The sequence below is a fragment of the Mobula birostris genome, chromosome 9, assembly GCF_030028105.1.
Source record: "Mobula birostris isolate sMobBir1 chromosome 9, sMobBir1.hap1, whole genome shotgun sequence".
NCBI classification, from domain to species: Eukaryota; Metazoa; Chordata; class Chondrichthyes; order Myliobatiformes; family Myliobatidae; genus Mobula; species Mobula birostris.
The window spans coordinates 109031590-109057619 of NC_092378.1; the positions used below are offsets into that span (position 1 = coordinate 109031590).

At 43.9% G+C, this 26030-nt stretch overlaps 1 protein-coding gene across 6 annotated transcripts in view; it reads right to left on the minus strand.

Moving 5' to 3' along the window:
- LOC140202951 (E3 ubiquitin-protein ligase MGRN1-like) overlaps positions 1 to 26030 on the minus strand; it is a 187120-nt gene that overhangs the window by 93776 nt on the left and 67314 nt on the right. For all 6 annotated transcript variants that reach the window (XM_072268582.1, XM_072268586.1, XM_072268585.1 and 3 more), the window contains exon 5: positions 5629 to 5746. In XM_072268582.1, coding sequence (XP_072124683.1) covers positions 5629 to 5746 — 118 coding nt within the window. The remainder of the gene's footprint in view (positions 1 to 5628; positions 5747 to 26030) is intronic.

Below are 26030 nucleotides of genomic sequence, written 5' to 3' on the forward strand. Positions count from 1 at the left end.
GCCCATGATGATGGATGCTGCTTTCCTGTAATAGCACTCCATGTAGATATGCTCAGTGGTGAGAGGGCTTTACCTGATGACGGTTGGGCCATATCCACTAGTTTTTGTAGGCCTTCCCATACAACGGCATTGGTTTTCCATACCAGACTATGATGCAACCAGTCACCTCTCCACTCTCCAGCACACACCTATAGAAGTTTGTCAAAGTTTTAGATGATATGCCAAATCTTCGCAAATTTCTAAGAAAGTAGAGGTGCTGCCATGCTTTCTTCTTAATGGCACTTAATAATATAAACCATGACACATGGGAAAAGAGGTCTGGGAGTGACTGCTTTTGAAATGCAAATATTAGCAAAGTGAAAAACGTTTTCAAAAATACTTGAAGAAAGATCCAATAAAGTTCTCTTTAGGGAAACCAAATCACATTTTCATACTACAAAAAGGAAAATATTTCTCAGCCTGCCTGGCAACATACAAAAATTGTCCTACTTTGGTCAATTCATCAGATAAAAACATTTAATATCCAGCATATCTAATTTGGCTTGTCAGTCACATTTAAGTGAATCATATTTACATCATGATGCAATTTATAAACTAATTTGAGATGAAACATTAGTAGTCACTGATGCTTCCTCAAACAATTCCTGTAATCTCAGTGGTGTCCCATAAGTGGCTAGGCATATTTAGCCAGCCAGTACATAATGGCCTCAAAAGGGCTGTTAAGCATACTGTAATGTTGGCATTCATACAAACTATTTCCTGATTGAATGGCATTAACTTACTCTATGATGAAGCATACTGTAAAACCCAGAAATATTTTATCATTCAATATTAATTAATGATTCAAGTGATTTGAAATCTCCAAGCTTTCATTTCAGTTTTGGAAAGAACAGAACATATAGTATTTTTTGAAGGAATTCAGATAACAAGCAAATTCAGAAACCATAAACTTGGTCACTATGGGAACTTTTAAAAGTATAAACAATGTGAATCTGTATGATTACCTTTAAAATAGATTCTTCAATCATACAATCCATGGTCAGCAGAGACCAATCTCAATGACAGTAATGTAACAACACAATTGCCAAATAGATTATAGCGGTTTTATTAAACACAAATCATGCAATCATTACGTAGCCTACACAAATGACATCCCAGTTTGATCACTTTTCCACTTAAAACCTGCCCTACTCCCACTTTGATGAATGCACGACCTTCCAAGTAGGCTTAATAAGACTCAACAAAGCTCAAGAAAGTATTACCTTTTGATATGGCACTTCATAGCCTACTGACCTCATCAGTTTGATAGCACAATTACAGTAACCATTAGTTCTGACAACCATTGGAAACAATTTTGCTACTGCCATTTACATCTTCTTTGGATCGATCTTCTGTTTCCTCTTCTCTTTTATCCTGTATCATCTCCTTTGTCACAGATGTATTGGATGGTATTCCATCTGCCTCCATGAATGAGTTCTGTGGCTGCATGTCCTCTCGTGGCCATCAAAATCCTCAATGCTTGTCTCTGCAACTATCTTGTCCAGGTAACACATCTTAAACATCAGAAATCCTCAAATGCTGAAAATCCAAAGCAACACACACAAAATGCTGAAGGAACTCAGTAGGTCAGGCAGTGTCTATGGAAGTGAATAAACAGTTGGTGTTTCGGGCCGAGACCCTTCTTCAAGTAACACATCTGAAGCTCCAGAACTATCCCTGCATCAGTTTTTTTTTGTCATTCCCTATAATAACTGGATTTAAAAACAGTTGATATTGTTTAAACCAGGGCTAAAAATATATTTGAAAAATTAATTTTTTTTAAAATCTGGCATTAAATTACTATTAATTAACACAAATAAACTCAACAAAGACAAATGCTCAAATCAAAACTTATCATTTTCAAATTCAGATCACCAATTGCTGATCAAGAGGCAGACTGAAAACCTTATTATTAAGAGATACAGCACAGAATAGGCCTGTCAAGCCACATCGCCAGCAACCCACCAATTTAATTCTAGCCTCATCACGGGACAATTTAAGATGACCAATTAACTTATTAACTGGTAAGTCTTTGTATTGTGGGACAAACTGGAGCAGCCTGAGAAAAAAAAGTTTCATAGCCATCTTCTCTCCCAATTCGAACTCCTTACAGATGACGTTGGAACTGAATTCTGAATTCCGAAACCCTGAGGCTTAATGGCGTCACACTAACCGCTACCCTACCATGGTGCCCACATTAGCTATGGCTATCATAAAGCTGAAGTGCCAGATATACAAAGTATCCAGGTCCTCAAAAGTTATTGATAGTGCCCCAGATGATAAGTCCACTGACAGAGAAGGAGGTCTAATATATCGACCAACATAAATACCGCACGAGCTGGCAGTTTGCTAAGACATCAGTAAGATCTGACTAAGTTAAACTCCATTCAGCAATCTTTGAGGTATTATTTTTGTTCTTTCCTTGTCTCCCTATTTTCTTCTTGAAGTGAAACATGATTATGAACATATCTAATTGGTATTGTATCACTCAGAAAATTCAACCAGGCAAATCCTGCTGGGAGTCACTTGCAAACAACAATTTCCACATCAGGGCTGCACAAGACATCATCAGTCCCATGCAACCCCCATCCTTTCAGAGCACTATAGGTGAACTTAGATCACAACGACATGGGACATTGGTAACTAAGCATCCACAGAACAACAATCTTCACTAACCATAGATCTGGAGGTTGCAAATGAAGCAGCTGCATACATCCTTGGCCCCTCCATTTCACAGTAAAACAAACTCTGATAATATATATAAACCTGCAGGTTTTCACCACCTCCAAGTAATTCCATTACATCATCCTAACCATGCAATGCCACCCCACTCTATTTGTACATGTCCCAATCCATCCAATTGCACTTCCCATCCCTTCCTACAAACTGGCAGCTAATTACCTCACCTCATCTTCTGGCATTTCACCAGGCTGATCTCTCAAGTAATACAAAAGCCTGGTTTTGGAAAATGAAAAATGAAGCTACACATTTTGCCTTCATCATGACAGGGGTTTCACGTGATGCATGACAATTCTAACAGTAAGAACTTCCCATGATTGGCATCATTCTACAGCATTCGGATGGCATATTTCAATATCTACGCTGACAGAAAACATGAGTGTATAACTTTGCTTCAATCCCAGCTGAAGTCCATTGAAAAAAAGTATTAATGCTGTTTCCTGTTTACAAAGTTGCTGATTAACCTGCTGAATATTTGAAGCATATGTTACTTCAGGTTTCTAGAATCTACAGAAGGTTGCATTTGTACTTAATTGCAAACTGTTTTGCAGCACTATCCCATTCCAACTTAAGGTGGAAGTTGCATTTAACATTTGAGCTTGGTATTATGAACAACACCATAAACTCTATCCAAAACCAAACCATTAGATTGATACCCAAGTTATTACTCTTCAGGGGAAAAATAAGCACTCCTTTAACTTCTAATTGCTTTTTTTTCTGCCAAGAGATCACAAACTGGTGTCCTATCAATCTAATCCCATATGGCTATTTCCAACCATTTGACACCACTTCTGTGCCCTGAATCACTCAACTATCTATTTTAACAATAGACATTTATAAAATATCCTGATCTAGAATAACATTTCCAGACATTTCAGCATGTTTGCTGAATTTAATTGACTTTGAGCAGAGGAGGAAAATAAGTGACAGAAGGAGAAATGGAGGAACAGATTTATTCAGTTCAAATTGGGAGAGAGGATGGTTGTAAAAGTCAAAGAGATTAGAAGATACGAAATAATTTAAACAGAAGGAAAGATGATATTTTTAAATGTGACATTGGGACTCTAATGCAAGTTAAAGGGTGGTGTTGCTTGCCAAGAGTACAATAACAGGTGGCAAACTAGTCCACATTTACAAAGGCGGGAGAAGAGAAAGCCTCAAAGAGAATATGGAAATAGCCGATGTGAAGGTTACACATCTAAGCCAAGGGGCCAGGAAAGAACTTGAGTTATGTTGCAGATGTAAAGCACATCATTTAGGCATGGAGACAAGTTATGATCAGAATCTCAAGCCAAAACAAAAAATAATTATCATGTCTGCTAATAATATTTTAAGCTTGAGACACAGGCCAAAGACTGGATGTAGGTTAGAGGTTTCCAGATACAATGGAAGTGCAGGGATTAAGACTCTAGTGAAGATTTAGTGTTTGGTGTTATCACCACAGACATGTTACTTGATTCCCTGCCTGCAGGCAATAGTTACAATCACAAAATATAATAGTAATTTCCTTTTGTAAACAGTCAGTCTGTTAACAGAAATTCAAACATGGAATTAAAACACAAGGTGCAGATTTTCAGAAACAATTTGTCAACCAAGTAATTTGGAAAGCATCAGAGTTGGAAAATGGATAAGTGAAGAGACCAAGGAATGAGATTTCAGGAAAAAAAACAGGCAACTCAGAGGATGACAGAAGTTCAGCATGAGGGTGGGAAGGGTCTAGTGTATGATTCAGCACTGTGGGCACCACAGTAACGTAGCTGGGTGCCACGGTAGCGTAGCAGTTAGAGCGACGTTATTACAACTCAGAATGTTCCAGACTTTGGAGTTCACTTCTGGCGCCACTCTGTAAGGAGTGTTGGCACTTCTTTCCCATGGAATTTGTGTGTTTTCGCCGGGTGGTCTGGTTTCCACCCACCATCCAAAATTTGTAGGTAGGTTAATTGGTCATTGTTAATTGTCCATGGCCAGCTGGAAGATGGCCAAATGGATGGATGGATAAAGAAGAGGTATAGATAGCCGAGAAAACAGAATGGATAGTCAGAATCTTGGTTAAAAACACATTATTTTGTATTAAAGGTAAATGCAGAAGTACTAAGGACATCTGAAACTAAAACAGAAAATGGTAGAAATGCTCCACAGGTCATACAGCATCAAGATGGAGTACATTAACATTTCAGGTATGGTTTGGTCAGATTTCCAGGATCTGCATTTTTAAATTTTCTTTGGCATTAGAAGATGGCTGATCAAGCAACTAGGAGTTACCTTTGTTTTCTGAACCGAATCTGAAGCAGTATGCAGCTTCTCTGAAACCTAACGAATCTGTCAAGATTCCTGGAATCCATCTGGTGTCTTGACTTTCCTCAAATCTATTTTGTTACTTAATCGGTTATCTATGTTCCTTTACTTACCAGGACTTTTGAGCATGGGCCAAGACAAAATGATGTCAATATTCAAAACGTTGCCTACACTGTTTTCACGAGAAGCAATTTATGTTTTTTCTCATTCCTCCCTATCAATGAACTTTGTAGTCACACTCCAAACAGAAAATATACTGCTACTTTCTCTCATATGCAGTGAAATTCCATGACCAGCAGAAATGCCACCTGCTGAGCAGCACCTGTATATTCCCAGATGCTTCCCTCAAAACCTCTTCTGGTCTCCAACTCAACCTTCTTTCCATATCAATCTTTCCACAAGCTGATGCCATATACCTGCTCTCCCTCATCTTCACTCCCAAAACTTTTCCCTAATTTTACCTTTCACCAGAATGACTTATTGTCTTCAGAAGGAAACTGCAGGAGAAAAGCAAAGTAAGAATTTGATGACGGAAGAAAATAAATGAATTTATACCTCATCTTCCTTCCACTCAGAGAAGTCTATTTTAAACGAAGGTAGAGAGAAGTGCTGGCTCACTCCTCTCTTGTAATGGATGGTCTCAGATTGCATGGATGGGTGCCTTGATGTATATCTGAAACAAAAAGAATTAAGATATGTAAAAATGCATTCTCCTATCCAATAAAAGTAAGACACCCTGAGCCAATAGGCTGGTCCTGGACTTACTTCATAATTTACTGGCATAATTTATATATTACTATTTATTATTTATGGTGCAACTGTAACGAAAACCAATTTCCCCCGGGATCAATAAAGTATGACTATGACTATGAATATCCAATACCAGCAGTGATTAAGTTTACCCAGACCTACACATTAGTAGTTTTAAAGATGACTGTATTTTCAACTTTCCATAGTGATGTATAGACAATTTTTTTAAAATATGCAGTTCAACAAGGGTTTTTTTTTTCAAGTGAACAAGAGAATGTCACAAATTGAGCCACTGCAGAACAATAACTAAAATATCAAATCTAAAACCTTCATTTTGAAATTTGCTAAGATTTTGAAAAGGAACTGAAAAACAGGAATAGAATAATTTAGGATCATGACCACTAAATAGGGAGCTAATACAAGTTATTCAAGCACAATTGATGCAGACTTGCTATGATTTGGGTTATAGCCTACAGGCTATGGATGAACTCCAGAATATGGAGGTTGGAGAGTGGGAAGCAGCTTAGAAGAACATCAAAATACTAATGTCCACTTTCAGCAATGGTTATCATAGAAGATTCAAGTCAAGTGAAGTTTATTGTCATTTAACTACATACATGTATAACTATATAATGTATATAGAAACGAGACAAAGGTTCTTCGAACCAGGGTGTAAAGCACAGTAGTGCACATAACATATATAACACACGATAACTTATGAAGGCAAGGATAAAATCTACAGATGAATCACACATAAATAATGAATTATAGTGCATTAATATTAAATATTGTAAGGCACAGAACAGATTAACCAGTGACATTTTGAATATGATGTGGCTGAGGGAGCAAACTGCTTCTCATCTTGACCATTCTTGTTTTTATGCATCGTAGTCTCCTGCCTAATGGTAGAAAGTCAAAGAGGATGTTGGACGGATGGTGGGATCCTTAATGATACTAAGAGCCCTGTATATGTAGCACTCCTGATAAATATCCATGATGGATGGTAGGAAGACACCCATGATCCTCTCAGCTGTTCTCACAGTTTTTTGTAGAGACTTCTGGTCTGATGCTCAACTGCTCCCACACCAGATGGAGGTGCAACTTGTCAGGACACGCTAGCAGAAGAACTGAAAAACCACACAACTGGTCCTGTTTCAGAGTGGAATTGGGGATATTTGCTATTCGAGCAGATGGGAGGGGGTAAAGGACAAATGGAACTAGTTTTTTTGTGGGGGGGGGGAAACAGAAAAAGGAAAAGTGAATAGGAAAACTAGGTAGATACATTCACTGCGTGGGAGAAGAACACTGGGCATGTGAGTTACCCAAAGAAAAATAGGGGTTTGGGACCAGGGATGAGGATGTAGGCAGATTGAGATACAAGGTGATGAGAAAAGTGTTACCACAATTCATACGCTAGTAAAGACTCACAAGGAACAATATGATCAAGAGATATTCATAAATATAAGGATGATCTTTATTATGGAGTAAAAGATAAGAAAGGATAGGGACATGAAGGTGAGTTAATTACTACAGAAGCTCATGAAAGAAAGAGTAAATGCATCTTGACAAGAATGTTGGCTGAGTGGCCAATAGAGAACTTGAATACTAAATGAGATGTGATGGTAAAGCCACAAGAAGATCCCAGAAGAGGCACAAACAGAAGTATGATTTAGTCTTGGAGAAGCATGTTGTGAAGACTACAACTGGGCAGGAAACTCTACAGAGACGATGTCAACACCCGTCAGCCAAGTTTCTGCAAAGGCCAATGCTCTTGCAATCATCGACACTGAACTTGAAGATGTAAGAAGTCCTGTTAGTAAATTAATAAGGAAGAAGATGGTGCCAGCAAACAATGCAATCAAAGACGCCATCCTCCAGAAGGGTCACAAAACTACTTCTTTCTCATCTTCTTTTTCTTTCAAAAAGGGTTTCTATTATTGTTGGAGTCTGCGATCTACATTTTGGTCATGTGTTTTCGAGCTGATTGAGCAAATCTGGCACTTTGCTGTCTCCAAGGATGGCGTGTGGCTTCAAGGCCAAAAGGCCTTGAGACCTTGATCAACTCCACTTCTCACCGATGCATTTCTCAAGATGACTGAAATGATCAAGGTTAGAGAGGAGTGCGATTGGCAATTCAGCGTCACCATCTAGCAGAACCTCGTTTGCTGCTGCTAGAGGAAGGTGTCTACGTGTGACTGTCTCACTCACTGTTGCTGAAGGAACGTACCTGCATTCAAATAATCTCTCTCTCCCTCGATGCTGTCGGACAAGGTTTAATCAAAGCGGTTGTGGATTTGGCTCTGTAATTCACATTGTGAGATGTTCTAGTTCTGGTTGCTACTTTGTGCAAATTTAATCGAGGCAGCCACAGATATCAAATGACGCAGTACTAGATTGAACTAGAACTGAGCTGAAATTGAATGTCTCTGGACATTTTCCATGACTTTTGTGGGCTAGTGTTTTATATTCAATCTGGACACCACTCAACTAGCTGATATATCTCGTTCCTGTATACTCTCTCATCAACATCTAAAATTCCGTCAATAATAATGGTATCATCAACAAATTTATAGATGGCATTTGAGAGAATAGAGCAGTGGGCTAAGCATACATCCTTGAGGTGTGCCAGTGCTGACTGTCAGCAAGGTAGAGATGTAATTTCAAGGACTGAAGTTAAAATGTTTGTCCCAAAAAGGATTCAGATTGCAGCTTTGACAACTGTAATCCTGATAGCGTCTACAAACACATCAGCAGCTGACAGCAAAACTCTTCAAAGAGCTGAATAACTCGTTCATTAAGCCAGCAGAGATACGCTGAAGCAAAAGGCCTCCTCTCCTGTGATCCACAATACCTTCCCTCCAGCTATTTAATCTGTAAGTGATGAGAATATGCACATGCCGGACTTTCATAGCTGTTCAAACGAGAAATCAATATGTGCAAGACGTTGTTTGAAGTAAAATTTGCTCTTAAGCAGCCCTAATCAATGCTTACAATACATATTAAAGTATCAGATAAAGAGATTGAGTGTAATGTAGCCATATATGTACTGATGATACAGACTGGTGGACTACCAAATTGTGAGGTGGTCACTAACAGCAGATGAGGATTGACGCAAGTTATGTGAGTGGGCAAGAAGTTGGCGTATGGAGTACACTGGAATAATGCAAGGTTATCAACTTTGACAAAACAATGGAAAAAAAATTTAAATACATTGAGACTACAAAACATTCCAGTACAAAGGGATCTGGAGGTCCTAGTTCGTGAAACTTGAAGGACTGCCTTTCAAGTGCGATAACCAATTAAGCAAGTAGTCGAAGAAGATGGCACCAGTGAACAACGTGTCCAAAGATGTCATCCTTCAGAGTTCATTAAACTACTTCCTTTACTACTACTTCTTTCAAATATGATTCTGCTACTACTGGAACCTGTGATTCACAGTTTGATCATGTGCCTTCGGGCTGACTGAGTGATCAGGTGCTTTGCTGTCTCTGAGAGAGTTCGGTGAGGTTTCGAGCAGAGTGTGAGGCCTAGAGGCCAAGAAGCCTGGAGATGAGGCACAGGCCCATGATCGACTCTATTTCTCACCTATCATGCCAATTAAAGCATTGAGCAAGACTGAAATCAATGAGCACCAGAATAGAATGAATCGTCTGCCCGCATTTCAGCAGTCTCTCTCTCTCCTGCTCGCTCCATGCTGCTGGAGTCTTGAGTCTTTGGCAAGGTTCAACCAATGCAGTTTATGGAAAGAACCCTGTAGTTCATGTTGTGGTGTGTTTCTGGTTACTCATTTTTTATTACTATTTTGTGCAATTTTGAACAGAGCGGACTGACAGTCAACAAATGACACAGCACCATATTGAACTGAACGGAACTAAACTGAACATGTCTAGACTGTTTCAATGACTTTGTGGTTAGATGTCTTACACTGTGTTTTTTGCAGTTTACACAATTTATTCTTCTTTTTGCACATTGGGTGTTTGATATTTTCTTATTATGGGCTCCAAAGTGTTTCTTTGTTCGTTGCTATCTGTGGGAAGACAAATCTCAGGGTTGTATACTGCACAAATATGTTGGTGATAAATGTACTTTGAATATTTGAATGTTGCTTTTTGTTGAAAATAGGAAAGCTTTGATGCAACTTTACAGATCATATTGAAAGCATACATGAAGCAATGAATATTGATTTTAGTTTCCATATTTACAGAAGAACATAGTTGAATTGGAGACAGTACACAGAAAGTTTACCAGGATTTATTTTTGGAAGGAAGAAGCTGGTGTATGAAGAAATGTTAGGACTCAGCAGAATAAAAAGACTTATCGAAATATTCAGTATTCTGAGAGAAAATGACAGGGTTGATACTCAGAAGGTATTTCACTTAGTGGAATATTAAATAGATTTTTCACTCCACCGAGATAAAGTTAAAAACTTTCCTTGCACATCTTCGATACAAATCATTTCATTGCAACAATGCATTAAGGTAGTGCAAGGTGAAACAAAGCAGACTGCAGAATAAAAATCTGCAGCTACAAAGTGCAGTGCAAGAAACAATAAAGTGCAAGGCCATAACAAGGTAGAGCCAGAGGTCAAGAGCCCACCTTATCCCAGGGCAGTGATTCTCAATGGGAGCTGTATGGGCCCCAGGGGGCATGCTAGATTTGGTAGGAGACACAAGAAAGATAAACAAGAAACTGGAGGTCACAGAAGATAAATTTACCGCTTTAATGAAATATTACTAAAATATATACATGAAAAAGTGAATATGTAATTTACTTGGAACCTTGAAGGAAATGAATGGGAAAATATGCTAGATTATGCAAATGAGGCAGCAAAACAGGCATGTGTCTGTGTCTATATTTTTTTATATTTCAAAATATACTTTATTCAAAAATAAATATATACAATAAACCATTCAATAACTTTTCATTCTTTACATACGTTTCCATTATACTCAGTACATATCCGTATTTATAGCCACTCACGTGGCACTCCAGTAGTTCAGCTTAGCATATCATTGTTGAGGGGTATACTCCCCGCCCACCGACCCCTCCCACTCCCACGGGTGGAGAAACCTATACTGTGGTCCTTCCCCACCGGGCCCTTGCGGTGGCTGCACCGAGTTTCAGTGCGTCCCTCAGCACGTACTCCTGCAGCCGAGAATGTGCCAGTCGGCAGCATTCTCCCACGGACATCTCCATGTGCTGGTAGATCATCAAGTTTCAGGCCGACCAAAGAGCGTCTTTCACCGAGTTGATGATCTGCCAGCAGCACCGGATGTTGGTCTCCGTGTGCGTCCCCGGGAACAGCCCGTAGATCAGAGAGTCCTCTGTTACGCAGCTACTGGGGATAAAACGTGACACTAGCCTGTCCATCCTCCTCCACACTCTCTTTGCGAACTGGCAGTGTGCAAAGAGGTGGGTCACAGACTCCTCCTCACTGCAGTCCTCCCGTGGGCAGTGGGGTGCGGAGACGACGTTCCAGGCGTACAGGAGGGCTCTGACTGGGAGGGCCCCTCTCACCGCCAGCCAGGCGAGGTCTTGGTGCCTGTTGGTGAGATCTGGCGATGAGGCATTTTGCCAGATGAACTGGACAGTCTGCTCAGGGAACCACCCCACTGTGTCCATCACGTCCTTCTCCTGCAGTGCCTGCAGGACACTATGTGCTGACCACTGCCTGATGGCCCTGTGGTCAAAGGCGTTCTCCTGGAAGAACTTTGCTACGTAGGACAGGTATGCCGGCAACGACCAGCTGACTGGGGCGTTGCGCGGGAGTGGGGCCAGACCCATCCTTCGTAGCCAGGGCGACAGGTAGAACCTGGGCACATAGTGGTACTTGGTGCCCACATACCTGGGCTCTACACACAACCTGATGCAGCCACATACGAAGCTGGCCATCAGGGTGAGGGCGACATTGGGGACGTTCTTGCCCCCGTTGTCCAGGGACTTGTGCATGACAGTCCGTCTCACCCGCTCCATCTTGGATCCCTAGACGAATCTGAAGACAGCCCGGGTGATTTCCGAGCTGTAGGAGCGGGGGACGGGCCAGACCTGCGCCAAGTACAGCAGCCGTGAGAGCACCTCACACCTGATGACCAGGTTCTTGCCCGTTATCGACAGGGAGCGCCCTCCCCACAGTCCCAGTTTCTGTTTCACCTTGGCAGTCCGCTCCTGCCAGTTCTTGTTGCACGCCTCAGCCCCTCCGAACCAGATCCCCAACACCTTCACGTGGTCAGACCTGATGGTGAAGGGGACGCTGGATCGGTCGGGCCAGTTGCCGAAGAGCATGGCTTTGCTCTTCGTGCGGTTGACCCTGGCCCCCGACGCTAGCTCGAACTGTTCACAGGTGCCAATCATGACTTCGGATCAGAGCAGAAGACGGTGACGTCATCCATGTACAGGGAGGTTTTCACTTGAGTCCCTCCACTGCCTGGCAGCGTCACCCCTCTTATGCCCTCATCCCTCCTGATGGCTTCCGCAAAGGGTTCTATGCAGCAGGCAAACAAGACAGGGGAGAGGGGACAGCCCTGCCTGACTCCAGACCTGATGGGGGAGCTGTCTGTTTCCCACCCGTTGACCTGGACTGCACTACGGATGTCTGTGTAGAGCAGTCTAATCCAATTCCGGATTCCCTCCCCAAATCCCATTTTGGAGAGCACGTCCGCCATGTACGTGTGCGATATCCTGTCGAGGGCTTTCTCCTGGTCCAAGCTGACCAGGCAGGCATCCACCCCCCTGTCCTGCACGTAGACGATGGTGTCCCTCAGCAGCGCAAGGCTGTCTGAGATCTTCCTGCCCGGTACAGCACAGGTTTGGTCCGGGTGGATCACCTGTCCCAGAGCAGACTTGACCCTGTTGGCGATAGCCTTGGACAGGATCTTGTAGTCCACATTCAGGAGAGAGATGGGTCTCCAATTTCTAATGTCCTCCCTTTCCCCCTTCTGTTTGTAGATGAGGGTGATGATGCCCTTCCTCATGGACTCAGACATACTGCCGGCCAGAAGCATAGCGTTGTACTCTTCCAGCAGGTCTGGGCCCATCCAGTTCCACAGAGCCGAGTACAACTCAGCCGGTAAGCCGTCGCTTCCGGGAGTCTTTCCCGACCCAAAGGAACGGATGGAGCCTGTCAGCTCGTCCAGGGTCAGTGGCTGATCCAGACTCTCCCGCTTGCCGTCGTCGAAGACCTGCGTGATAGACGACAGGAAGTTGCGGGAGGCTGTGGATTCTGTGGCCTTTTCGTCATACAGACCGGCATAGAAGGACTTGCAAATCCTCAGTATGTCGGTCTGCAAGGACGCGACTGAGCCGTCCTCTTCCTTAAGGTTGTGGATCACAGAGCTCCCCCTGTGCACCTTTTGGAAGAAGAAGCGTGAGCACGTCTCGTCCTGCTCCACGGTTTGGACCCTTGATCGGAAGATGATCTTGGAGGATTCAGCGGCGAGGTGCTGGGCTTGCCGGCCCTTCACCTCTCGCAATTCCTCCCTGACATCCACCCACTTCGACTGCAGAAGGAGAAGCTGCTGCAACTCTGTCTGGAGTTTACGCAGTTCCCTCTGCTCCTGCCTTGCCTTCTGGATACCCCTGCGGATGAAGAACCTCTTAATGTTCTCCTTGGTGGCTTCCCACCAGTGAACCGGGGAATCATTAAGGCTTTCAAGGTTCTCCAACCTGTGTACTCCCTCTCTAGTTCCTCGATGTTCTCTGGGGTCAGCAGCTTTACGTTCAGATTCCAAGTCCCCCTGCCTGCCTTCTGGTCCTCCCGTAAGCGACAGGTGGCTCTCAGAAGGCAGTGGTCAGAGAAGAACACCGGCGTGACGTCGGTGGACCTGACCGTGAGGGACTCAGACAGGAAGAGGAAGTTGATCCAGGAGCGGGCTGAGCCGTCCGATCGTGTCCAGGTGGCTTGCGGCTGTGCTCTGTGGGGGAGCCAAAGGCTTCGCGCAGCTTGGCTGTCTTCACCGTTTCCCTCAGGAGTCTAGAGGTACTGTCCAGCCTGCCATCGGCGCTGCCGGGTCCTCCAGTCGCATCAATGGTGCAGTTGAAGTCTCCGGCCAGAACGACCGGCTGCGACGTCACCAGCAGCTGTGGGAGCTGCTCGAAGACGGCCAGCCGCTCGCTCCGCACGGGGGAGGCGTACACGTTGATCAGCCAGAGCGGAGTGCCCCGATATTTGACGTCTGCTACCAGGAGGCGCCCCGCAACTACCTCTTTAACTTGGGTGATTGAGAAGTTGCCTCCCCGCAGCAGAATCCCCAGGCTGGAAGCACGACAATCGTTGCCCCCTGACCACACAGACAAACCTTTTTTCCACCACCGTGAGCACCTCCGGTAGTTACGGAGATGGGGTAGTCCGCACTCCTGGAGGAAGGTCACGTCGGTCTTTACAGTGTCCAGGTACTGGAGCGTGCTGACGCATCACCCATTACTCTTCAAACTTCGCACATTCAAGCACGCCAATTTAAGGTCTGCCATCATTGTAAGTCTTTTATTTTGGCTGCTCTCCGTCCTCACCCTTGCCATCCTGAGCCTTCATTCCCACCGCCTTTGTGAAGTTTTCCACCTTCTGTGGGCTCAGGTACTGCTGGTAGTACTCCTCCGTGTGTGGCCGTTCTGGTTCTGGGCCCGGGGGGTTGTTGACTTCCTGGGCTGCTTCCCCTTCCGGCTGCTGGGTGCCAGCCGTGGCTCTGCTCCCGGATTCCCGGAGCTGTGTGTGTCTGCTGCTCTCCGCCTCCTGTACTTGGGGGGTGGCCAGCAGACTTTCTCCCTCCTCTCTCCTCCTCTCCACCTGTTCTGCCAGCCGTTTCTTCCGCCGGGGTTGCTAGCCTCCCCCAACTCCTTCCTCCTCTGAAGAGGACAGGGTACCAGAGGCTGTGTGGCTCCCTGCCCTTTTCTTGTGTTGCTCTGCCTTCTGTCACTTGGCCGCCGCCTTTTGGGTCTTTTTGCTTTTCACGACCTTCCATTCCGTTTCTACCTCAGCTCTCCCCTCCTCCATGGACTCCTGCTCGTCGTTTGCCTGGTCCTGGAGGGTCTGCAGTGGGGTGGCAGGTCTTGGGGTGCTTGCACCTTCCTCCCTGGTTTCATCGTCCGTCCTGTCGGGTGTCTCATCTGCAGCGCTGGCGGGTACGTCCGAAACTGCCTGGGCCCTTTCAGGGCCAGCGCCTCCCCTGGTCGCCTGTGCGTAGGTGCCCCCACGCCTCGGGCAGGCTCTGTACAGGTGGCCAGCCTGTCCGCAAAGGTTGCAGGACTTGGCCTGCGTGCAGTCTTTGGTCAGGTGGCCTTCGGTTTTACAGTTCTTGCACATCACCACCCTGCACTGGGCTGCGATGTGCCCTGCCTTGCCGCAGTTTCGGCACACCCTGGGTTGCCCCGCATACACCGTGTACCCTCGGTTCCCTCCGATGGCGAAGACGGAGGGGGGGTGGATGACGCCACCGTTGGAATCCAACCTCAGCTTCACCTTGACCTGCCGTTTGCTGGTCCAGATTCCCAGCCCGTCCTTCACGTCTGCTGGTGCTCCTACGCTCTCCACATACCGTGCGAGGAATGTAAGGACATCTACCACTGGCACGTGCAGGTTGAACATGTGCACCGTGATTGTCCGTTCCTGTTGCGTAGCCGTTGCAAAGAGGGCCTGCACTTTCAGCAGCGACAGCGGCACCTCTGACCCCTTCAGCTGAAGCTGCTGGTACAGCTTCTGCCACCCTGCAGCCTGCCGGAATGGGACATCGAAGAAACCTGCGAAGTCCTGGACGCAGTAGTTGTCGTCGGGCGTAAATCCTGTGTCTATATATCCCACTTCACATTCACCCCTCCCAAATCACAGTGAGCAGGCCAGCGTGACCCAGCAGTATACTCTGTAATGTGCTCCACCAGCTAGTAATGATGATTACTTTGTTGTAGGTAATTACATGTGGATGGTTCCCTATTAACATCTAATTCCAAATGAAGGACTGTCAGAAGTTGTCAGGTTTTCCATATCAAAACACATCATAAAGGGATTAATATCAAAAACCTGGCATAGCCATGTTGTGGTAATCTAACTAAAATGGTTACGAGTATCATAAACAAACTGAGAATTGGGTGGGGCTGTCTGTAGCAAGGCAAATCAGTGAGTATGCAGCAGGAGACTGATTCTGTTTGCCTTCCACTAATCCAAGTGTGTACTGAAAAACAAGACATGAAGGGTGCAGTTATTGCAGTGGGATCGCCAGAAATAGTTAAACTGCAGAGAGGTGAGAACACATGAAGTCCACCACTGTATCACTATCTACCATTACAACTTCCATTAAATCCCTGATACTTATCACATTTTGACAATAAGTTCAATGTTTCTCTTGGTGAGTACACGCTCTTTATTGCCACATAGAATTTGCATATACAGTACCCTGAAAAAAGTATTCAGCCCCCACAACTGTTTTCACATTATACTGTCTCATTTTCTAAATTTAAAATATATTGAAGTACTATTTTTTAAGCTATTCAACAAAACGTTGGGCTTCATGTCAAATCAAAAGAAAAATTCCAAAACCTGGCAACAGTTTACTTAAAATTAAAAACTAAAATTGTGAGGTTGAAAAAGTATTCATCCCTTTGTAGTTATTCGCTAACCTTCCTCAGGTGTAATACTGTTTATTACCTTACCAACTCACCCAATCTGTTGATGTAGAAAATTGGAGGACCACATGTTTTCAATGAATTCTTAAGAATAAATAAATCACTTCTCCGTAAGTTTCAAAAGTATGGTACCTTTTCAACAGACCAAACCAAAATAAAGACAAAGGAGCATTCAAGACTAGTCAGGGAAATGATAATAGAGAAGCATAAATCTGGGAAAGGATATAAGACCACCTCAAAGGCACTGAACATAGAGCTCAGTGCAATCCAAAGTAAAAATAAAGTGGAAAAAATATGAAACTTCAACCACAGGTTGTCTCTCTAAAATTAGGTGCTGGAGAAGAATGGCACTTGTAAGGGAAGCTACTCTGATGCCAATAGTCACTGAATGAGCTGCAGGAGTCGGTGGCTGCAAATGGAGATGAAATTCATGGCTCCACAATTTCTAAGGCCTTGCACAATATGGGTATTTATGGAAGAGTGGGAAGGAAGAAGCACTAGCTTAAAAAAATACACATCCTTGCCCTCAAAAAATTGTCATTTAGAAGGTACTGTAAAGATGTGGAAGGTGTTGTGGCAAGATGAGACAAGACACTGGATTAGTTTATAAAACTACATGATAATTTTTATTCAAGGCTGACAGTAAAGCAAATGTTTTGTGAAAAAGCAGCTAAGACAGACAAAGGTTTATTTGTATCCTATGAGATTTCAAACTCAATTGCAAAAGCTGGCAAGCCACATAATACAGGCAAATAATTGATTGTCTGCATTTTCTATTGTAATTTCTACTGTTATGAATCAGAGCGCATATGAAACAGTTCAAGCCATCCCCTGAGCAACTCATCAGTATCAAGGCATATTGATGAAATGTCAGATGATGCGGAAAAACAACTAGCTGCACAACTGTAAGTTAAGAAATTTGCCCTGCAAATCGATGAAAACACATTAATTGTGATAATGAAGCCCTTCTGATGATATATGTTAGGTTTTGGAAGGAAGATCAGACCAGACCAGTAAAGAAATGCTTTTTGCCCCAAAGCTTAAATCAGATACCAAAAGTGAAACTCTCTTTGAAGAAGTCAAGAACTATTTCTTGGAAAACAACATTCCTCTGGAAAACATAACGGCTTGTGCAAATGATGGTGCTGCTTCGATGGTAGGAAGATACAGAGGATTTATTGCTCATTTTAAAAATGCTGTGCGCTGACATTTTTTGCAAACACTACGTCGCCCACCATCAGCATTTGGTTGCTGCTGTAATAATAACTGCTGTAATAATCATCAAATCAAAGCACCTGAAGACAGTCTTTTTTGACAACTTTGTGAGGAAAATGAAGACTATTTTGAATGGCTACAGAGGTTTGATGATCATCAAAAGGTAATTGTCTTCATCGCTTTGTTGCAGTTTGGGATAACATTGCAGCATTCCGAAGTGATAAGCAGCTTGGAGCACAAATTGTCACTGCTAAGTCTGACATATTTGCAAAGCTGAATTTATTAAGCGAACAGTTACAAAAAAAATTGCAGTCTCCTATTATGGAAAGAGGCTAATTACACTTTTCCTTGGAAAAGTCAAAAACTTTTCAGCAGCAATATTGAACATCACAAGTTATGCAATTTCCTTTACTGGCCACTCTTAAAATAGAATTGTAAGATGATGCCCTGATTGTACATCTTGATCGTTTGAAACAACTGCACACAGAGATGGAATTTCAGTTCAGAGACCTGACAGCGATGCCTATTCCAGATTGGGTGGTAGAACCATTTGTGCTGAATGTGAATGATGTTGACACCACATTGCAAGAATGTCTTATTAAGCTGCAGAGTGAAATACAAGCTTAAGCAAAATTCAATCACAGTAAGCAATATTTCTGGATGTAATGCCCTGGTTAAGATTTCTACTGCTATGCTGTAGATATTTCATTTTAGCAGCTTCTGCAAAAGCAGTGCATCCTGCTGGTAGAATGTTTTGGTTTTGGCTGAAGATAAGGGGCTATGATCTAGGAATGTTGTGTCAGCCAATCAGGATGGTAAAATTGGGAGAAGATTCTGGGCTGAGAATGCCGTAGAAATGAGCATCCCCTTTGCACGAATTGCTTTGTGCAGATGAATTACTCCAAGGAGGAAAGGCCAATGCTCTAGAGAAAGAGCACATTTGTTCAAGGTGGATTTCAAGCAATGGTCGGAATGTGGAGTGTGCTTTCACACAAACCATGGATCCAACACGTTGAGTAAAAAGACAACTCCAAGATGAGCTCCAACATTTGAACTGAGTTAACTGTAATGGGCTCTTCTTTTTTTCTTTTCTTTTTCCTACTAACTGTTCAATAAAGCTGAAATTTGCAAGCGTATTTTCTTTATAAGTTTATGCGGTGTATGATCTATTACTTCTTGCCGACCGACAATTGTGTATGGGCAGTACTTACACAGCATTCACTCAAGTTGATGTTTCTTTAATCAAAATATCACAACATTCCTGTTTGGTTGAACCCAAATCATACCGACCCCAGGTGTATGTTGTTTATGAAAGGGGCATCATCACCGCTGAGTCCCACGGCTGTTAGCAGAGCCAGCTAATGAGCCGAGTTTGCAGATAAGCCTGGTGAGGGGGTTACATCGATAACTAGCGTTATTCAAAACGAGCTTCCACAGTCCTGGGAGAAGACAAAGTTGTTTTTAATTGGATTTCCCACCTCTTATCTGGCTGAATGTTGTTTTGGTCAAGTTCTTCATCTGCTGTCAAAGGTTCATAACCATGTTGTGAAAAAGAGGTGATCTTTGATTGTCCTTAACGAAGTTGCAACCAGATATTTGCTGGTTTACATCACTCACCAGGATCTCACTAACTACCCAAAGTAATAACTGGCCGTATAAAAGGGGGTGATGAATCAGCATAGAGGACGGAGATTGAAACTAGGCTGAGTGGTGTAATAATAACAACCTCTCACTTAATGTCAATAAGACCAAGGAATTGATTGTAGACATCAGGAGCGGGAAACCAGAGGTCAATGAGCCAGAAAACATCAAATGATCAGAGGTGGAGAGGGTCAGTAACTTTAAATTCTTGGGTGTCACCATCTCACAGAACCCGTCCTGGGCCCATCATATAAATATTATTACAAAGAAAGCACGACAGCACTTCTACTTCCTCAGGAGTCTGCAGAGATTCAGCACGTCATCGAAAACCTTGACAAACTTCTATAGGTGTATGGTGTAAAGTGTGCTGACTGGCAGCATTACAGCCTGGTACGGGAACACCAATGCCTTTGCGGAAAATCCTACAAAAGGTAGTGGATTTGGCCTAGAACATCATGGGTAAAACCCTCCCAACCATTGAGCACATCTACATGAAACGTTGCTGCAGAAAAGTAACATTCATCATAAAGATCCTCAGCACCCAGGGCATGCTCTTTCCTCACTGCTGCCATCAGGTAGAAGGTACAAGTGCCTCAGGACTCACACCACCAGGCTCAAGAACAGTTATTACCCCTCAACCATCAGGCTCTTGAACAAAAGGGAAAAACTACACTTATTTAATGACTGTTATATTAACAGATGTTTCGTTGTTATTTCATGCTCATTATTTATCATTATTTATCTTTATCTGCATTTGCACAGTTTGCTGTCCATTGATCCTGTTTACAGTTACTGATCTATAGATATGCGAAGTATGCCCACAGAAAAAGAATCTCAAGGTTGTATGTGGTGACGTACTCTGATAATAAATTTTACTTTGAACTTTTAAATTTATATTACAAATAAAAGTATCCTATTCATAGCTTTGAAATAGTTCTAATTTTCATACACACCAGTAACATTATGCTTAACATATAACAATACCTTTAAGCTGATAAAACATAAATATTGACTATATATTAGAATAATTAGTACGGTTACCCAAAAAAACTTTAGCAACTACTAGAACCTATCAGGGTGGGGGCCACAGAGGTAACTGAAAGTCACAAGTGAACCATGAGCAGAAAAAGTTTGAGAGCCAATATACTAGGGGACCATTCAATAGTCTTAACTCAGCAGGACAGAAGTTGTCCTGAACCTGATAGTATAGGTCTTAAGACTTTTGTATCTTCTGCCCAATGAGAGAAAGGAGGAAAGAATATCCAGGATGGGTCAGATCTGATTACGTTGGCTGTAGTGATAACAGAGTCTATCAATGGAAAGTGGGTTTCTGTGATATGCTGAGCTATGTTCACAAATCTCTCCAATTTCTTGCAATTACCAGCAGAGGATTTGCCGTACCCAGTTGTGATGCATCCAGATAGGATGCTTTCTATGATACATTGATAGAAACTGGTGAGAACCAAAGGGACATGACAAATTCCTTTAGCCTCTTAAAGTAAAGGCACTGGTGAGCTTTCTTGGCATGGCATCAAAATGGTTGTACCAAGACAGACTGCTGGTGATGTTTACTTCTAGGAACTTGGAACTCTCAACCCTCTTGACATCAGAATCAGCTCCTTTGTTTAGCTGACATTGAGACAACGGTTGTTGTCACGACCTCACTATCTCCTTGTACTCACTATATGGCCCACTATGATACTACTAACTTGTTGATGGAGTTAACACAGAATCTGGCCACTCACTTGTCAGTGTTTAGATTATGAAGACACGCAGTCCTCTTTTATTGTCATTTAGTAATGCATGCATTAAGAAATGATACAATATTTCCTCTGGTGTGATATCACAAAACACAGGACAAACCAAGACTGAAAAAACTAACAAAACCACATAATTATAACATATAGTTACAACAGTGCAACAATACCATGACTTGATGAAGAACAGCCCATGGCACAGTTAAAAGTTCAAAGTCTCTCAAATGTCCCACATCTCATGCAGACAGGAGAAGGAAGAAAACTCTCCCAGCCATGCCTGACCACAGTCCGACTCTGAGTCATCCGAAAACTTCGAGCCTCCGATCAGCCCTCCGACACCAAGTACTGAGCACCATCTCTATCCGAATGATTCAACCTCAATCTCGGTCGCCAGCAGCAGGTAAAGCCGGGGATTTTGGGGCCTTCCCTCCAGAAGATTTCTCGATCGCGCAGTAATAACGACAGGGAACTGGCGTTTCAGAAGTTTCTCCAGATGTTCCTCTGTGCTTTCACGTCTATCTCCATCAAATCAGAATTGTCCACGGCCCCTATTTAATGGATATGATATCATTTTCACTGGAGGGCTATGCGCGCGTGGCATGCTGCTATCTCCTCCTCCCGCCTTAGGGCAAAGCTTCAAAATTAGCATTTCCCATTTGAGGAGGAGATGAGAGTTTCTCCTCTCAACAGGTTTGCAAATCTTCAGAATTAACTTCCCCATACAATTATGGAGGCAACATCTTTGAAGTTATAGGGTGGAGACTGTTATTCAAACTACAGGTTTGGCAAGGGGCAAAGAATGACAAAAATGGTAGCAAAATCCAGATTAGATCAGCCATTGAATTGTGACCAAGGGGTTGACCAGTTGGTCTATTCCTGCTCTTGTTTCTTTTGTTTTTGCACTCATGGCACTATAACAATCAACACCTACTCATTCACTTCACTGACTTAACACCATGCAGACTCTGAACTAAATACTGAATCAATTAACCAAAAGCACAAAATAAATAAAAGATGAGTTAAATCAAGGAAATCCCTATTAAAATATGAAAAGTTTCCTAATGTTATATGCTTCAAAGTTAAAATGCAACAAAGAACAGACTATCCAGTGCTATTTACTTTCATCATAGATTGAATATACTATTTCTAATCTTAATGTACATTTCAAGAATTAGATTATTAAAAATCAACATAACAAATTATACCACTTCAGTTATTTTTTAACATTATGCTAAAATTAAAGCCAAATTTTTGTTTGAATTTTTCATACTTCACTTCAAAATCCACCTCATCTAGTGCCAGTAAAACGATTCAAAAGATATTTATATAATTATTCTGTGCAGCAGAAAACAGAAACCAGGTCTTCTACTGCCTTGGTATCCACAACACAGACTACTATTGTGATACATAGCACTGCCTTCTGATATGAAGCTAGCCCACAGTTCACTGCAGACCTCTATCCCAGCACAACCAACCAGCTGAGCAGAGCAAATGGCTTTGATGGACTCGGTGGCCATCAAGACCATCATACATGATGTGAGTAGCTTTGGAATTCATAACTGATCAAAAACACTTGAGTCCCTACACATATTACATTAAAAACATCAAAATTATTTTTAATTTTAGTGTCGAGTAGTTAAACCACTTTCTGCTTTTGTTTTGGATTTCTGCATTTTTATGCTTCATATTCTGAGAGAAAACTTATCAGACAAATGCTGAATGTCTATCCTAATTAAGGAATCAAGAACTGGCAGGCAATATTTAAAGTAAATTTATTATAAAAATTTATAAATATCACCATATACAACACTGAGAATCATTTGCTTGAAGGGCATACTCAATACGTAATAGAATAATGACCATAATAGAATCAATGAAAGACTGCACTAATTTGGCATTCAACCAGTGTACAAAAGGCAACAAACTGTGCAAATACAAAGAAATAATAATAATAAATGAATAAGCAATAAATATTGAGAACGAGAGTAAGAGTCCTTGAAAATTAGTCCATCAGTTGTGGGATCAGTTGAAGGATAATCCAAAGAGCTTTTACAGGTATATTAAGAGCAAAAGGATTGTAAGGGATAAAATTGGTCCTCTTGAAGATCAGAGTGGTCGGCTATGTGCGGAACCAAAGGAAATGGGGGAGATCTTAAATAGGTTTTTTGCGTCTGTATTTACTAAGGAAACTGGCATGAAGTCTATGGAATTAAGGGAAACAAGTAGTGAGATCATGGAAACTGTACAGACCGAAAAGGAGGAGGTCCTTGCTGTCTTGAGGAAAATTAAAGTGGATAAATCCCCGGGACCTGACAGGGTGTTCCCTCGGACCTTGAAGGAGACTAGTGTTGAAATTGCAGGGGCCCTGGCAGAAATATTTAAAATGTCGCTGTCCACAGGTGAGGTGCCGGAGGATTGGAGAGTGGCTCATGTTGTTCCGTTGTTTAAAAAAGGATCGAAAAGTAATCCGGGAAATTATAGGCCAGTAAGTTTAACGTCGGTAGTCGGTAAGTTATTGGAGGGAGTACTAAGAGACAGAATCTACAAGTGTAACGTTCCGTTATATTGGCTCGTGTATGTCTAGGGGAAATCCCGCCCAGCACCTGCCTCCACACTCCCCTCAGGGTCAGTCGCCGCCCGAATCACTCACAAACATCAATCAGTAAATTTTAACAAATACACTTTATAGATATTACTAATTCTATGACATTAATATGCATTTGATACAGAGAGGAAAGTAATGAAAAAAAAGGCGCCAACACTTATCAAAGTCCAAGTTCTTCGCGCGCTACCGTTGGAGCTCAATCGAATCCTGACGACCACCCAAATCCTGTCAACTCACGGCTCGGAACCACCCTGAGTGATCGACCGGAGCCTCTCCACACGTCCGCGGTCCTCCTCGTCTCTCCTCCGACTCCCCGCCAAAAACCACGTCCACCGTCCTCCCCGTCTCTCCCCCGACTCCCCGTCAAAAACCCCCGTACGTCTGCTGTCCTCCCCGTCTCTCCACCGTCCTCCCCGTCTCTCCTCTGACTCCCCGTCTCTCCTCCGACTCCCCGTCAAAAACCCCCGCATGTCCGCCGTCCTCCCCGTCTCTCCACCGTCCTCTCTGTCTCTCCTCTGACTCCCCGTCAAAAACCCCGTTCGCCGTCCTCCCCGTCTCTCCACCGACTCCCCGTCTCTCCACCGTCCTCCCTGCCAAAACCCCATCCACCGTCCTCCCCGTCTCTCCTCCGACTCCCCGTCAAAAACCCCGTCCGCCGTCCTCCCCGTCTCTCCTCCAACTCCCCGTCTCTCCTCCGACTCCCTGTCAAAAACCCCGTCGGCCGTCCTCTCCGTCTCTCCACCGACTCCCCGTCTCTCCTCCGACTCCCCGTCTCTCCACCGTCCTCCCCGCCAAAACCCCGTCCACTGTCCTCCCCGTCTCTCCTCCGACTCCCCGCCAAAACCCCGTCCACCCTCCTCCCCGTCTCTCCTCCGACTCCCCGCCAAAACCCCGTCCACCGTCCTTGTCTCTCCTCTGACTCCCCGTCTCTCCTCCGACTCCACGCCAAAACTCCATCCACAGTCATATCATACAGCATGGTATCCGAAAACAAAACGATACATAACCACCCACTGGCTAATAGAAGGCGGCTATCTACTTGAAAGTAAAACAAACTGCTAGCGCAAACTCTCTTCAGCGTTAAAGCACAACAAATCCGCATTCCCCAGATTAACATAACAAAGTTGCCATTTTAAATGTAACAAAAGAAAGACCCCGTACACTCTCCCCCCACCACAAAAAGTCATGCCCTCATGACGTTAACAGAGTTCACCAGTGCTCCTTGTAAAACACAAAACCCAACCCAGGTGCATAAAGCAGTGACATAACTTTGCAGGGCAGTAGAGATCACACCCTGCTCTCCAGGCGCTATATAAGTTAGTCTTTCCGGGGGATGCCTACTCCTCTGAGGCCTCTGTACTTCCTCTGCGGACTGTCCCTGTTCAGTCACCCCAGTTGACCCCTCGGGCCTATCTGTCGGACCTTCCCCCTCACCGGGATCCCTCTGCCCCTGTGAGCCCTCTGGCTCGGGTTCTGCCTCCACCCTCTCCTCCCCCAATCCTGGCTGTAATACAGGCGGCTCTGCAACACCCTCCCTCGGTTCCCCTGACTCAGTGATGGAAGGGCCAGGCGTCTCTTCTCTCGGCACCGGGGAATCAGCGAACGGAAACAGGTACCACACGTCCCAATCATCACCTTCCGATGACGTATCCCTTCTCGAGGTGGGGACCGGCCCCGTTTTCTTCACAGCGGGCTCTTCCCTCGCCCCGCGCCCTCGCATAGTCCTCATACTAGGAGTAAACTCCCATTCGGGCTCTGGGTCCATCTTCACCTCTCGACCCAGAGGCAACAGGTGGTTCCGATGTAGTACCTTGACAGGCCCCTGCTCGCCCTCAGGTCTCACCCGGTAAACCGGGAGATTCGGCATCTGACTCTCCACCACATAGGGGGTGGCTGCCCACACTGTCCGCCAACTTGTGCTTACCCTGTAGTCCTAAATTCCGGATAAGGACTCGGTCTCCCGGCAATAGCTGGACGAACTTTACCTTCTGATCATACCTCCTTTTATTCCGCTGGTTCTGCTTGGTGGCTGCCGCCTCAGCCAACTCGTACGCCCTTTTCAACTCTCTCCTCATATCAGACACGTACTTCAGACATGGCTTCGAAGGTATTTCCCCCGCTTCAGTCCCAAAACAATGAGCAACCTCGCTTCCCGTCCAAACATCAGATAGTAGGGCGAGTACCCCGTAGCATCATTGCGAGTACAATTGTAACAATGAACCAAATGGGCAATGTGCCGACTCCACTTACTCTTCTGTCCAATCTCCAAGGTGCCGAGCATGTCCAGCAGGGTCCGGTTAAACCTCTCGGGTTGAGGATCACCCTGCGAGTGATAGGGGGTGGCTCTGGACTTTTCAACCCCAAGCATATCCAGCAATTCA